The 15009-nt window shown below is 39.6% G+C and overlaps 2 protein-coding genes across 4 annotated transcripts in view; one reads left to right on the forward strand and one right to left on the reverse strand.

The window, feature by feature from the left end:
- Positions 1–742: 742 nt before the first annotated feature.
- Positions 743–14992, forward strand: smpx (small muscle protein X-linked). 2 transcript variants are annotated; one of them, XM_056364029.1, is made up of 5 exons: positions 743–836; positions 4954–5013; positions 9504–9593; positions 10680–10836; positions 14169–14992. In XM_056364029.1, exons 2-4 carry the CDS (start codon positions 4978–4980, stop codon positions 10827–10829), a joined length of 276 nt encoding a protein of 91 aa, XP_056220004.1. In that variant the 5' UTR covers positions 743–836; positions 4954–4977; the 3' UTR covers positions 10830–10836; positions 14169–14992. The 2 variants fall into 2 exon arrangements, with proteins under 2 accessions (XP_056220004.1, XP_056220005.1); XM_056364030.1 differs by lacking the exon at positions 743–836 and adding an exon at positions 1904–2076.
- Positions 5345–15009, reverse strand: part of cnksr2a (connector enhancer of kinase suppressor of Ras 2a) — a 65358-nt gene continuing 55693 nt past the window's right edge. For both annotated transcript variants that reach the window (XM_056364026.1, XM_056364025.1), the window contains one exon: positions 5345–9552. In XM_056364026.1, coding sequence (XP_056220001.1) covers positions 9500–9552 — 53 coding nt within the window. In that variant the 3' untranslated portion in view covers positions 5345–9499. The remainder of the gene's footprint in view (positions 9553–15009) is intronic.

The raw sequence follows: 15009 nt of genomic DNA on the forward strand, positions 1-15009 counted from the left end.
AGTATATTGCATATTACCAAACAAATTTGCAGTTAGTCAAATTACCCCAGACTAAGTGCTACACAGGAAGAGGGTTCAGGGCCATGGGTCGGTTCACCACTTTGTGATCCTCCCATGGCTGTAGGCCAAGGGATATAAAAACATCCTCCACATCTGCACATCCTGAGGAAGTTATACACAAAATCACCTGAATTCACCAGAATTACCTGTGGGGTGGCTTCAAACTTGTACAATGACAGCGCAGCTTCTACACTCGAATGATGTTGTTTTCCCTTACGACGTTTACGACGTTTGACCACAGCTTCCTGCAAAACTTCATCTCGCCAAAAGGCAATAGCACAACATTCAGCTTTATCTGTGAGAGGTTAAGGACTGCCCCTGCCAACAGGTAAGACCAGTGTGTGGGTTGTATTTGCATAATTTGAAATATATTACAAGCCAACAGTTTGAGTCTGTTCATTTTACTACCTGGGCACACAGGCGATTAATTTTCATAGGTGAGCCTGAAGAAGATCACTGTGCTTTGTTGCAATGAAGGTGAATTGCTTCATCTGAGGAACAGCTGAGTAACATACTGAAAGAAAGGTAGGTTGAATCGCACACAATCCACGAGACTTTAAATATATAGAAGCACATGCACAGACAGGAACACACACACACACACACTGAAGGGAGGCTGAAAACTCATTCTGCTTTTCTGATGCTGGGTTGGGTTCCACTCAGGGAGGAGTTTCCTGTCTGTCCGAGCCAATCAGGCCGAGCGGAAACAGGTCAGGTAGCTGAAGAGGACCTCAGAGGGAACGCAGGCAGGGCAGAGCAGCCACGCACGCCAGGAGGTAAGAGAGCACACACACACATTCACACACACACATAAACACACACACACACACACCTTTTAACCCTGTGAGATCACTGTCGGCCTGTGGTTGCGCATTAATAGTTAAAAGCAGATATACCAGCATAACTACTTCTGTGTGCGCATGAGTGTGTGTGTGCGTGTGTGTGTGTGTGTTTGAGTGAGTGACAGAACAGAAATAGGGCAGTGCCATTTTAGTCACTAAGATTAGGAGGAGTGTTTTGAGGATTGAAGTGTCAGGATTGAAGTGACAGGATCCGAAGGAGATGCAGTATATTGCATATTGCCATTATAAACGTTTGGGAATGTCACGGAAGCCGACAGTTTAGTGTTTCATGCTTAAATGTCTCGGTTTTTTGAATGAAGTTGGTTCGTCCTGCAGTTAAAATTATTTTATTCATTTCAACATTTTTACTCTGATTATAGTTTAAATTTTTAAAAAAAATAAATGTCCAAATCAGGGAATGTACTTGTCTCTCTAAAAATCTGTGAATATCATATTAACAGACAGTTGGTGTTTCAATGCTTCATGCTTAAAAGTTCCATGTATGAATGAAATTTGGTCTTGCAGGTAAATTCTTTCCCTCAGTGGAAAATTTTACTATAATTTTAGTTTGACAACCTTAAAAATATGCTCAAAGCAGGTCCTATACTTGTAGTTATAAACATATTAAAATTCTATATAAACAGAGAGTTTTGTGTTAAGGTGTGTGATGCTGAAAAGTTTTGAATGAAGTTTGGTCTTATGAGAAAATTCTTTACCTCACTGAAACATTTTACTATAAATGTCCAAAACCTCCAAAACGGTGATCAAATTAAGGAGATCCAAGTGCCCTGTGCTGCTGTTTGACTATGTTTTGGTCCGTCTCCGAGTGTGTCCTTGTGTGTGTGTGTGTGTGTGTGCGTGTGTGTGTGTGCGTGTGCGTGTGTGTGTGTGGATAGAAAGCAGGTCCCTTCTGTGTATCACTCGTCTATTTATAGTGAGAACAAATCCCAGATATGAGAGGAATCCTTCTACCACTTATGAGGCAGCCAGAGAGAAAGAGAGAGGGGGAGGAGAGAGGAAGAAAAGACAAAGAAAAAGAAAGAGATGGAGAGTAGAGGGAAAAGAAGTGTGTGAGAGACAGCCAGAAAGTGTAAGTGAACAAGCAAGAGAAGTCTAAGTGTGTATAAAATCGAGCATTAGACAGTGGATAGATACAGTGGTGTGTCATCAACAGGTAAGTTGCATCTGCTTTGTCAATGGGTGTGTTTGTGTCGACGTGTATGTTGTGCTTTTGATTGGCAGGTAGGACGTTAGTGTAATCCTAACGATGTAACAATCAAAACCAGCAGCACTTTCCAACATTTCCTTCTCTGTCTGTTACAGTCCACACCAACTTCCTACTCGAGTGCACATTATTTAATGGAACAGTTTTTGGAAAGAAACTTTCTCAGAAGATTAATATCACTCTCATATCTTCACATGCTAAATATGAAACTAGAGCCAGGAGAGTTAGCCTAGCTTAGCATAATGACTGGCTATGGTGGCTAAGGAATTGGCTGTGTTCTAGTTTTATAAACATTAAAAAAGCAAAAAAAAACAAAACAAATTAGCTACTTTTACTGTAGCATAAACACTGCTTCCATTCTTTATGCTAAGCTAGGCTAATCCCCCATTGGCTGTAGCTTCATGTGAGAGTGGTATCAGTCTTCTCACCTAACTCTAGGCAAGAAAACAAATAACTGCATTTTATAAAAATGTCAAATTATTCCTTTTGTTTTTAGCGATGCAACTTTGTGTCTCCTTTATGTGTTCAATAACTAATATAAGGCTTGACGACAGAGGCAGTGCTTGTTAGGAGGATCAATTCATTGTTGGTTTTGCTTGTTTAGCCATGCTAACAGCTCTGTGAGGCTGTACTTAGACACAGCAGTGTTGTTAGCATGCTCACAATGACAGTGCTAACATTCTGCTGTTCTCCATCTTAGTTTAGCCTTTTATCATGCTAGCATTTGCTGTTAGCAATTAACTCAAAATAAAGCTGAGGCTGATGGGAATGCCGTTATAGTTTTGCAGGTATCTGGTGGAGTTATCACAATTTATCCTCCAGGGAGCATGTAGTAGCAACTGTAGTGAATTTCACAGAAATCTATCTGATAGTGATCAAGGTAGTTCACTCTGAAGCAGAAATATCTACCTCGCAGTGGTAATACGGGAAAAGTCATGGGACCACCCAAGTCATTAAGCTTCGTCCTCTGAGGACCATGAACGTCTGTAGAAACATTCATGTCAATTCATTCAAATGTTCTTGAGATATTTCAGTCCGGATTATGCTAATTAACAAAGCATATCAGATATTGTTTTTAATGCTGCCGTACCTGCAGCTGCACCTATCTGAACATACTTGATATCCATACCCGAGATAATACAGTAATAACATCACACACTGACCAACCCACTCTTTTGCACTAAGATATGCACGCACACACACTCCCTCGCACATCCACAGACACACACATACCTCAAAGGCTGTTTCTGTGAAGTGATAGCACAGAGGTTTAAAGGGTTTTAAAGACTGAAGATTTGAATTATTTAAAGCATGAGGATTGTACCTGTGGTCATGAGTGTAAGTGTGTGTGTGTGTGTGTGTGTACAATATGTGTGAAAGTGAAAGGGCTTGTCAGGCTTCAGAACGCAGCTGCTACTCGTGGCCAACATAAATATCATCACGTTGTGAGAGCACGAGTGTGTGTCTGTGTGTGTGCTTGTGTATATTTTTGGGGGTGTCCAGGCTTCTGCTGTCATGTCAAGGACAGAAGAGCTCTTACTGTGTGTTGTTGCACAAACAACACCCTGGCAACGGTATCTAAGTGCTGCCATCGATGCAGCAGCAGCAGCAGCAGCAGCCACAGAGTCTCAGTTCCTCTGGTCCTCTGGGCTCCTAAAAGATAAGATAAATAGGGCATGGAAACTTCTACGATTAGGAACCACTTGGGTCAGTGTTGATCTGTGAAACAGCAGGAGGGGAGGGAGGAAGTAAAAAAAATAACTGAAAAGAGGCTGAGAGGAAATGCGGAAGTAAAGGATTTTGGTACAGAGTTTTGAAAATTAAATTATATATTCCATTCTGAGTGGATACGTCAAGTCTGTGCTTTCCTAAATCTGTTCTAAAATACTGCTGAAAGATAAGTCATTTTATGATGTGACGACGTTATGGTTAAGGTTCGGTTAGGTTCAGGGAAAGATCATAAATTTGTTGTCTTAAGACTGATGCTGATGCTTAACAATAAAACATAACTATGGTGCATAATGAGCTGCTCGTACAAACGGCCAATGGGGTCGTTTTTTATGGGAGGACAGTCTTGAAAATGACTGAGCATTGTTTAAAAATGAAATTATATATTTGTGATCCATTTTTAAGTATTTACATCGGGTTGGACTCGAGGGCCACAGACAGAAAATGATATATATGGAGGGATATCAGTGCCACCCATTTGTAACAGTTACAATTTCTCGCTATCCTGTTAAAACTATGTACCTCCAACACTTTCATGAGCTGAGAAAAACATTTTCACTTTTGTTGCGATGCATGTTTGAGATAATCCTGTGGGTTTTTCAAATTATTCATTTAACTTTAGAATTAGAAAAAAGGAAGTTATTGTATCAATAACTATAATGTTATTCATGTGCTGAAAAATGTTACAATATATGATATGCAAATATCCCAGAGCAGCAGATGGTCAGTAAAAGAAGGTGTGGAGGTGATTTAGATTCACACTCACCGCTGCCTCACAGTGCACCTCTATATACATCACTGTACTCAATGCTAAGTTTCTCTCTCACAGCTTCAGTGCTCTTGCTGAAACTGAGGCCCTGTTGAGCTTTTATTTTGACATTCCCCGGTGTCTCTCCATCTCCCTCTCATGAATGATTCAGAGAACAGTTCCACTACCTGCTTCTCTTCTCTAAGAGTCGCTAAGCAACTGAAATGCTATCCCGAGCCTTTAAAACCACAGAAACAGAGTCCCAATGCTCCCAACACACACACACACACACACACACACACACACACATATACACACAGCTGAATGTTTGTGGTCTGTGCTTCCTCCAGGTCAGTGGACTTACCGGGGGGATTATGTCCAAACCTTCGTCCAACGTCAAGGCCCTTCAGGTAAAAAAAATTGTATCTGTCTGCAGAATATGAGCTGTTTCCATGGGTGAGTGTGAGTGTGTGTGTGTGTGTGCGTGTGTGTGCATGCATGTGTCAGTGACTCTAAATCCAAATATTTATCCGGAGCAGCAGTGAAGGAAGTATTCACATCTCACATCTCTTGCCTCAAGCAGAGATAGCATCCCCTCGATTTTAAAAAATACCCCATTACAAGGAAAAGTAGAAACACAGAAGTTTCATCAGCAAAACATACTTAAAGGTAAAAGAATGGATTATACAGAAAAGGCCCTTTCAGTGTCTTATCTTATAATATCAATTATATGTTGGTGCATTAAGATTTAAGCAGCATTTTATTTTTAGTCAGGTGTGTAGTTGTACATGCATTTTACATACAATTATTATCATTATTATTTCATGTATTCCAAGTTCCCACATAACTCTAATATTTACCTTAACATCAACATTTGCTGTAAGCAACACACAGTATGTGACATTCAAGATATCTATGTACTGTTGGGCTCTTTAACTCATAACAGCATGTTATTGTTCATAAACTGATCATATGCTGTCAATGGAAAATCTGAAAGTGATGTGTGACTGGAGCTGTCAGTGCAGTGGAGTGAAAAGTAAAAATATTTCTGTGTGAATTGCAGCAGATTAGAAGTTTAAAGTAGCATAGAATGGAAATACTCAAGGTGCCTCAAAAGTAGAGTACTTGAGTAAATGTACTTAGTTACTTTTCACTACTGGTCCTGAGTGTGTTTATCCTGCGTGGATCTGTACATTAATCTTCATTACTTCTACTCCCACCCTGACAATCATGAACATGCAAGGATAAAAGTGGATAACAGTTTGATCCTGTTAAAAATGGAAGCCGCAGATGAGAGACGTGTTTCCACATTAAAGTATTTTAATGGTAAAGGCAAATACAGAGTTGTGACTGTGCATATACGGTATCAAGGCTTCGTTAGTGCAGAGTTGTAGCGAGGCGAAGGGATGCAGAGTCGTCTGTGTTTCTGTTGTAATGGCTTCGTGTGTGTGTGTGTGTGTGTGTGTGTGTGTGTGTGTGTGCACGTCGTCTCTCTTATCTTTGTGCTCATTTTCATGTCTAACCATGGGAGGCATCAGGACAGAGGGTCTTTAAATACCAGTACAGTACAAACATGAGGTTCTTAGTTCAGTTTCCATCATAGGTTTCATTTCATCACAAACAAGAACAGCAGCACAGCTTCACATTATAAATAACATTTCCATTAAAGAAAAAAACTTTCTTCCCTTTTTCCTTTTATGTATTTTATTTTCCAACATTTTCAAAAGCATACCGTATGTTTGTTAGACTGAGTTCTTGTTTTCCAGGCAGCTATTAGTTTCTGTTAAATCACCAAATTACTAATGTTTCAGGTTGTGCAGCTGCGGGAAAGCTCTTCTCGTTCCTGTGTTTAAAGTTGCTGCAAAAAGTCGGCTGCCGAACATGAACCTTTTAAATACAAAAAAAGAGAAAAAAAGGCCAAATTTACATGAAATCCAAAATGTCAGAATTTATTTATCATTTGCATTGTGGAGTCGAATTTCAATAGGATTTGGCAGTAGACTCTGAAATAGTGAATGTTGGATGGTTCTTGAACAAAACAGTCTCAATTAATACCTTAGCTCACAAGTTCACTGCAGTGCATAACCTGTCTTGATGAAAACTTATAGCTTTGCAAATTGACCTGTACTGACCTGAATGGAAACTAGTGACTGTCTGGAGGGTCGGAAATCAATTTAAAAATCTTTGTTATGATTTTGAAAATGGGCTGGAGGTAAGGTTAATTATATCTGACTTGCAGTTAAAGTACTAAAACCTGCAGAACACAGCTTGATGATTCCTATAGAAATGCTTTGACACTGGATACATTCTGTGTTACCCAACAACTACACTACAAAATTGAAAGCAACCACCAAATAGTGTTGAACCGTCGCCATAACGGCTGATAAAATCAGCAAATGTACAACAACAGCAAAAGCAGTGTCGACTTTTATTTGGCCAATAGTTCTAAATCTCACATCTGTCGCGGCCTTAGAGTAAAATCTAAGTCTGTTTGTATTCGAGTTGAAAAAACTGCTTCTTTCTCCTGCCCAACTATATAGGTCAGGATTACAGGACACGACAGTCTTGTATTGAAAGTGTGATTGACAGACTTGCCCCCCCCCCCTCCAAATACCCTGTTGCCCCTAAGTGTTTGGGGCCTGACTTCTTATCTAGACTCTCACTTCATGTTCACAAAACACTTTGAGCTTAAAGGATTAGTTCACCTTCAATAACGTTCATAGGACTGATCGAAATGCAGCAAGTCACACTGTGTAGTTCCATCTCCTCCCAGGGGTAATAGCGAGTATATACAGTAACGTAGCTCCAAAAAAAGCAGGCCAGTAAATTTCCCCAAACAGCTTGTGTGATTCTGTCTCCAAATGTTTCCAGTATTGGTCCAATATTTACTTCTCTCACACCTATTCTTCACTGGGCCGTGTGCATCATTAGTGAGGAGCATAAATATTTAGGCCTTCGGTGCAGTTGTTTAGCTATAAAACACTTAGAGTGTGTTGCGTTTAGGAGACTACAAATCACATATACTTTACATAACAGCTGTGTTGCAGACATTTGTATATATATTTTCTACTGTTCCACCCGTGGCATCCATTGGTTTTCATTCATTTCAAACCCTTTTTTTTTAAAGAATTACAGCCTGATTTAATGAGTACAAACCGACTGATGTTTGGAAAGGCAAGTGTAAATCTAAAACACTGTACTGTGGCATGCACTTAAAATGGACTGCAAAATAAAAAATTACTTTGTAGTAAAAGAAATTACAATCACAAACACACGGGGCTGGTAATAAACTGGAGGAAAATCAGCAGAGAACAGCTGCAATGGTGTAACGAACACAAACTTCTCAATGTGTGCGCACAACTCTGGCAGTTGTGATGACTAAGCTGTGATGGATGTCCACAGCAGACAGTTTGGTTTGTAATTATATCATTAGCTGTCATTTTCCCTACATATAATTTACCTAAGCTGCAGGTTTGTTATCGGCCTTTATGATCATGACGGAGGCTGAGATGGAACTACAGCGCATGGGCGATTTCAGTGTGTTTTATTTCCTTGTAAATTAATTTTGGGGCATGTTTAATGGTGAGAGTAAAGATTGACTTGTCAATTTAGGGTGAAATATTCCTTTAATCTTTCGTTGCGCACAGTGGAGTGTCAGAGGATAATTACAGCCATGGAAGGATTATAAGACAAAAGGGCCCCGGGCACAGATGTGCAAAAGGCCACCCCACGACCCCCGTCTATACAGTATGTAGGGGCGAGATCCCCAGACTGAAAGACACACTAAGTGACTACAAACAAAAGAACCATGTAGTTTGCCATCATTTTTCTTCTCTTTGTGGTTGTTTTGCGTCGGTTTGTGGTCGTCTTGAGTTTCTTTGAGGTCGTTCTGCATCTCTTTGAAGTCATGTTTTTCTTGTCTCTTTGTAGTCATTCGACATCTCTCTTTGTGAGATCTAACTGTAGTTGTTTTGCAATTGTTGTAGTTATTTTCTCTGTTTGTAGTTGTTTTGCGTCTCTTTGTGGTTGTTTTGAGTTTCTTTGTGGTTGTTTCGAGTCTCTTTGTGGTTGTTTTGAGTTTCTTTGTGGTTGTTTCGAGTTTCTTTGTGGTTGTTTCGAGTCTCTTTGTGGTTGTTTTGCGTCTATTTGTTGTTGTTTTGAGTTTCTTTGTGGTTGTTTTGAGTCTCTTTGTAGTTGTTTGACTGACTTTCCAACAAGAAATTTTAACCGTCACTTCAAACAGAAGTCCCCTCAGGACCCCCTGGGCCCCCGGTAGGCCCGTTCAGTCATCCTTCCATGCTAACAGCATGCTAAGCATAGAGACAGTAAACAATCCCAGCCAAAGCAACGTTACAGTAATACAAATCTTAGCAAACATGCTATGAATGAGGCGATTTCTTCCAGAACTTTCCCTGTAACATTCATACCTTAATCTCTGGAAAAAATAAAACTCTCTCATAGAACAATATCCAACATCCTCACTGACACATACCACACTCCCTGTCTGTACAGCTGTACAATATGAGCATATATACAATACATTACAGTACAGTACAAAACAAAACACATCAAATCCAAGTGACGGGGCACGCAGCAGTAGAACATCAAGTTAGCAGGCAGATCTCTGAGCTCTGTGCGTGTGTGTGAGAGTGCTTGTGTGTGTGTGTGTCCCAATTTTCATAAAAACACAAGTCCCTTTTAGGGACATGATGATAACCAGGAAATATTGGCTATAATCAAAACAAGGGGTTTTGAGGAAACAGCAGGAGTACACACACAGACACACAGACACACACACACACACACAGACACACACACACATGCCGAGACACAGAGACAGGAAACTTCTTTTTGTTTAAGTGATGAAAGTGTCTCATTGGCTGTTCTCGATGTCTGTCAGGCTAATTTGAACATCCCGATGGGAGCTTTGCGTCCAGGGGCGGGACATCCTGTCAAGAGGAGAGAGGAGACAGTAGAAACAGTAGAGGAGGTAAGACAACGCAGGAGACACACACACACACACACACACACACACACACACACACACACACACACACACACACACATACATACAGGTAAGTGAAAGAACATTTTGCATTGAAAAATAACAAACTGGTGTCCCTTAATCACAAATACGTCGATACAATACAATATACAAGCAAACTAAATGTAATATTTTGCGCTTGCATTGTCTCACAAACCAAACCCTTACAATGTGTATGTAACTTTGTCGTTCCATCATCATGATTTACTCACAGAGAGCTGAAACCAGAACTTCTAAGTTCTGAACCAGAAGTAAAAACGTAATTAAAAATCCCACTAACATTTGTACCTACAACTAATATTGTTGTTTATTGTTAGAGTCCTTTAATGGACACCATTTCCCATAATGCTCACAGGTAAAAAATCAACAAAAGAGACGAGTCCATGATTGTGTAGAAGGGTCACGGTTAGTTCAGGATGCCTGTAAAAACAGCAGGACACCAGAGATTACAGCTAAAAATTGAATTTTATTTTATTATTATGAGGTTTATGGACATGGACGAAGCCAAGTTGTGCAACATTTTCATGGGAGCTGTAGTTTTGTTCTGTGCTCACGAGCAAGTTGGTAAATTTGACTTTAGCTAAGGCTAGCTGTGGCTAACTCCCCCCCCAGATGGTATGTTTTGGTAGTTTTGCTGACTTTACATCACATTTTCTATAAAATTGTATAATAAAGTGGCAAAATTATGTTTTATAAAGGTAAATAAATGTCAAAAAGTTGTATTTTGCTCTTATTCCCATATCGAACAAATGTGTAGTTACTGTCTTTTGGCCTTATATGTCAGAACAACGCAACAGCAGCACTAGTAGGTACCAATGTAATAGTGAATAAACCCTAAAATTACAGGTTTGAAGTAACTGCCACTGAATAATACATTTTCTGAAGTAGCCAAAGAAGAAACACTGCAAACAAACAAACACACACACAAAGGTTTGAGGTTGGTGATTTCAAGAACCACAAAGCTCTTTTCTAAAATACATGTTGTACAATTAATTCCACCAAATTTCAACTGCTGTTTGTATTTTTCATTAGCCTCAATCACCCGACCAGACCAGCGCTGCAGCCCAGACGCCGGAGGAGAAGAAGGCGTTGCCGGGTGCGGTGAAACTGCCTGGGCCTGCCGTTAACCTATCAGAGCTGCAGAACGTCAAGAGCGAACTACGATGGGTCACCAAGGAATAATGTATAGGTAGGTAGTCACAGACCCCACTGTTTCATGAATAGAAGTAATGATATATATATTTTCCCCCTTATTAATATGTTTTTACCTATAATTAATATGTAGGAATGTATTGAGAGTGTAACCTATGAGTATTTTATATCTTGTATCTTATCCCTAACTCACTGGTCCCTTGTGATAAAGGCCTATTTGGAAATATTTGAGGCAGCTGCGGAGCAGATAGGTCAGGATTAAAGAGTCCAAAGAAAAAGATGCAAATCAGAACCAAACTACAGTGAGGAAGCACAGAGATGAGTTTACAACCCGAGTCACCAGTTCTTTGTGAATGATGCAAATTCTCTCCACGAGTATGAAAACAGCAAATAACTAATCTCACTCTACAAATAAGGAGGCACAGAGAAGCTTCTGGAAACAGCTGATTGTGTTCAGAATTACTGATACGAGGAAAGAATAGCAGGTTAAAGTCCTTAACACCAACACACACGCACTGATCAAAAAGTTGAATGTCTACATGTTTGCAGTTTTTACTTATCCTGGGCATGTGGGGGTGGGTGGGTGGGTGGGTGGGTGGGGTTGGGGGGGTGTTGGATGGGGGGATGGGGGGTGGGCAGGTGTCCAATCCAAAGTGCAGGACTATGGCGATAGGGATAAGCGGTGAGGATAATGAATGAATAAATATGAATGAATGTCATGTGCTTCAAGTCACAGTGACCATGATCTGTGAGGAAGGCAGAGTGTGAGAAATGAGGCAAAGACTAAAGGTTAAAGGAACAGGTGCATGCAGGTGTTACACAGACAGCAGGAAGTTAATTAAATATTGGCTGCTTTCAACATGATGGTGAGACATGCAAACTGGAAAAGCCTCAGGTTGAAACCGAGGACCTATTTGCTGTGACAAAACTAACCACAGACCCTGTCATTGAGTCATGACAATTATTTTGTAAATGTTTTTTTTAAGCCATAAGCACCACAAATGAAAATCAATTCCCCTCCTCTCTGCTGGGGAGGCAGCAGAAATCTCAGAAGTATAGCATTATTTTTGTGACTCAGCCCTGAGTGTGCAATTACACATTTTGAGCACCGAAAATATAATTTTTTTTCTCCAAGCACATAAATTATATTTAGTAGAGAAACAATTAACACAGAGTAAACAAAAACCTATTTTGTGAAAGAGATTATTATTATACCATGTGGATAATAAAACAAGATAGATTTGTTTGCTTAAATTTAATTATTTTTTGCTTGGTAATGATTAATGTGCTTTTTCTGCGTTCAAAATGTCCCATCACTCCCAATTAAGGCACAAATAAAACTCCATAAAAACTTGGACGGATAAACTAAAACTATCAGTCTGCTAGATACCGCAATGGGTGTGTTAGAAAGTAAGTTTATTACAGTCCCAGTTGGGAAGATACAAAATATGAATTATTTTTATACACAGTCTGTTGAATTAACTTTACAATAAACATTGTTAAGAACTTGCCTCATGGGCTCATAGTGCAACAGGACAGACACGAAAACATTCAACACAACATACTAATAAAACCATCATATATATATATATATATATATATATATATATAGGCTACATTTATATTTATTAAAATACACAGAGTGTCCATCCACCAGATGCAATTTAAGCTAAATGGATTCATGTTTCCTAAAAACATATGGGATGCTTCTAAAAATGCATGAATACTATGTGCATATTAAGTGATTTATGTAAATTAGTCCAGGTTCACTTCGGTTCTGGAACAGCTCTTTGACCTTTTTATGGGAGAAAAGTGAAACTTTTTATTTTATCTTAATTTTTTACATCCTAATCTAACAAGACACTTAACATTATGCTTCTGTAACAGAGTGATAAAAGCAGAGATACAGATCCTGCATAGTAATCGTGAGACTCGTCTCCACAATAATTACATGCAGTGGTCGTAGCTCACCACAGGGAGTCAGTGTGGGCTGCTCAGCCTTTGTTTGGGTCAAGCAGTGTGTGTGTGTGTTGATGCCTCTGTGTGTGTGTGGGCAGGAAGGGTTGAGTCAGGCGCTAAATTTATATTTTATTGGTGTGTGTGTTTTATAAAAAAAAAAAAGAAAAGTGTGTGTGAGTGTTGAGGGGCAGTCTGTGCTGTGACTTTCTCTGCGGGACACAGAAACCACAATATTCAAACACTGTGACTGTTCTGCCCTGCCCAAGCCATGTGGGTGTGCTGTGTAGGAGAGACAGAGAGAGCGATGGAAAGAAAGAAGCAGAGGCTGGTTCAAGTTTAAGTTATAAACACATTTCTCTGAGGCAGAGCGGCTCTGGAAAAAGAAATATTACTACATACTACTTCTGAGCAGGGTCAGCGTTTGCAAACTAAATCCACCTGACTTCTGAGTGTCCTTTTGATAGACATTAACCTGTCCTGCAATTCAATGCACAAATGTCAAATGTTAGCTCAGAAAATAGTTGAATATTAGTTAAAATATTTAGCTTTCATTTGGAAAGTTTAATTAATTAGTTAAACTTTAAAAAAAAAAAAAGAAAAGAAAAAGAGCCCCAGACCAAAAAACATAAACCACACAAACATGTGTGTCCACTTACTTTCGGCCATGTAATATATATTACCTTAAGTTAGTGCAAAATGAAAAATCACAACAACCTTATAGTATACTACATACTTTTTAACTATCGGTATGCAGTTGTTGCAGCCGGCAAAGCTAATGTTTGAGCTAAAAGCAGATTAGCTGGAAAACTTCACTGTTTAAGACCAAACCAGAAATACAACAGATACAGGAAATGAAATACAACAGGAAATGACCTCCTTGTTGTATGCTATTGGTTAGAATAACCACTTCAAATGTGAAAGGTCAGCTAAGCTAACTCACATTTAATGAAACATTTTAATGTGTTTTTTCAGCTCAGTTCTACAAGTTAGCTGCCATCTTAATCTCCCCTCTTTTCAATTGGGCTTCAGGGTAACGTCTTAGCTCGCAAACCTAGAGCTCCTTTTGCTTCATCTGCTGATATTTAACTCAAAGTCTCTGCCTCCGAGAAGTGCTTGTATGACTGAAACTCGACTCTTTTGAGATGGAAAATAAACTGAAAATGTGGCAAACAGCGAGGGAGATCAAGCCACGGAGAGAAACTGAAATGGAAAAAGGTCAAGAGAGAGATAAGCACAGCGGGAAAGCAGGTGATAGATCAGCCAGATCTTATATTGCTCCGCAGTGGGCCTGTATGAATGCAGCGACCTGGCCCTCTCCTTGGCGTCCTGCTGCCTCTCAGGGGTCAGCAGCTCTGAGACCGCCGATAGCAGAAATCCCTCACGGTGTCTTTATCTGTATTCTTCCTCCAGGATCCCCCAGCCAGCCAGCCAGCCAGCCAGCCAGCCAGCCAGGCAGCCAGGCAGGCGGAGAGGAAAGCAGATAATCTTCATAGACACAGACTTGCCCACTGCCACTGAAGACTAGCAAAACTACAAGCTAATCCAAACATGTTCAGAGACACAAACACAAACACAAACAGCTTCCTGCGAAGTCCACGTCTGCAGAAAATGTCCAGCAACTTCTACTTCCACCGAGAAGCAGGCATCCGTAAACTGTCAGTCTTCCAATCAGTACTCTAGCAGTTTGAAACAATAAAACATGTTTCTCCTACCATGTCAGTCGATGCTGTTGTGTCACTAAATACAAAATTAAATCATAATTCATGCAAAAAAAAAAAAAAAAAAGTCTTGTAAAGATGAAGAACTTGTTTTTCGCTGCAGCTAAGATTCCTCTTTACTCGGGACTTTTGGAAGTATGTGAGTTGTATTGCATTACAGAGATATTCTATGCTTTTTTTTTGTTTTGTTTTTCAGGGGTTGTTTTAACGAAAGCAATATTTTTATTTAAGTCTGGGTCATCTGGTGACAATCGACACAATCAACTGTGACTCCCCACTAACTCTGTGATGACCAACTCTTTTCCATACTGTCAAAGCTCCAGCTATTCAACACTGATTTATACTGATGCTTTCTATTAAGTTATTTCCTTTCTAAATGTTGTTCACAATTTGTGGGATTTCAGTTCAATTGTGCTACTTTTTAGGGGGAAATTATAATATTGTATTTGTTTTATGGTTATGATGATGAATATCTTCAGGAAAATACTGCAATAAATCCAAATGGTTCTAAAATTTTTCTGTCTTTTTTTTTA

Source organism: Seriola aureovittata, chromosome 20 (genome assembly GCF_021018895.1).
Source record: "Seriola aureovittata isolate HTS-2021-v1 ecotype China chromosome 20, ASM2101889v1, whole genome shotgun sequence".
NCBI classification, from domain to species: domain Eukaryota; kingdom Metazoa; phylum Chordata; class Actinopteri; order Carangiformes; family Carangidae; genus Seriola; species Seriola aureovittata.

Bases quoted from the DNA above. Each gene is read 5' to 3' on its own strand.
- smpx (XM_056364029.1), top strand. From the start codon at position 4,978: ATGTCCAAACCTTCGTCCAACGTCAAGGCCCTTCAG. The intron at 5,014-9,503 runs GTAAAAAAAATT...GATGTCTGTCAG, and splicing joins CCAACGTCAAGGCCCTTCAG to GCTAATTTGAACATCCCGAT. The intron at 9,594-10,679 runs GTAAGACAACGC...ATTTTTCATTAG, and splicing joins CAGTAGAAACAGTAGAGGAG to CCTCAATCACCCGACCAGAC.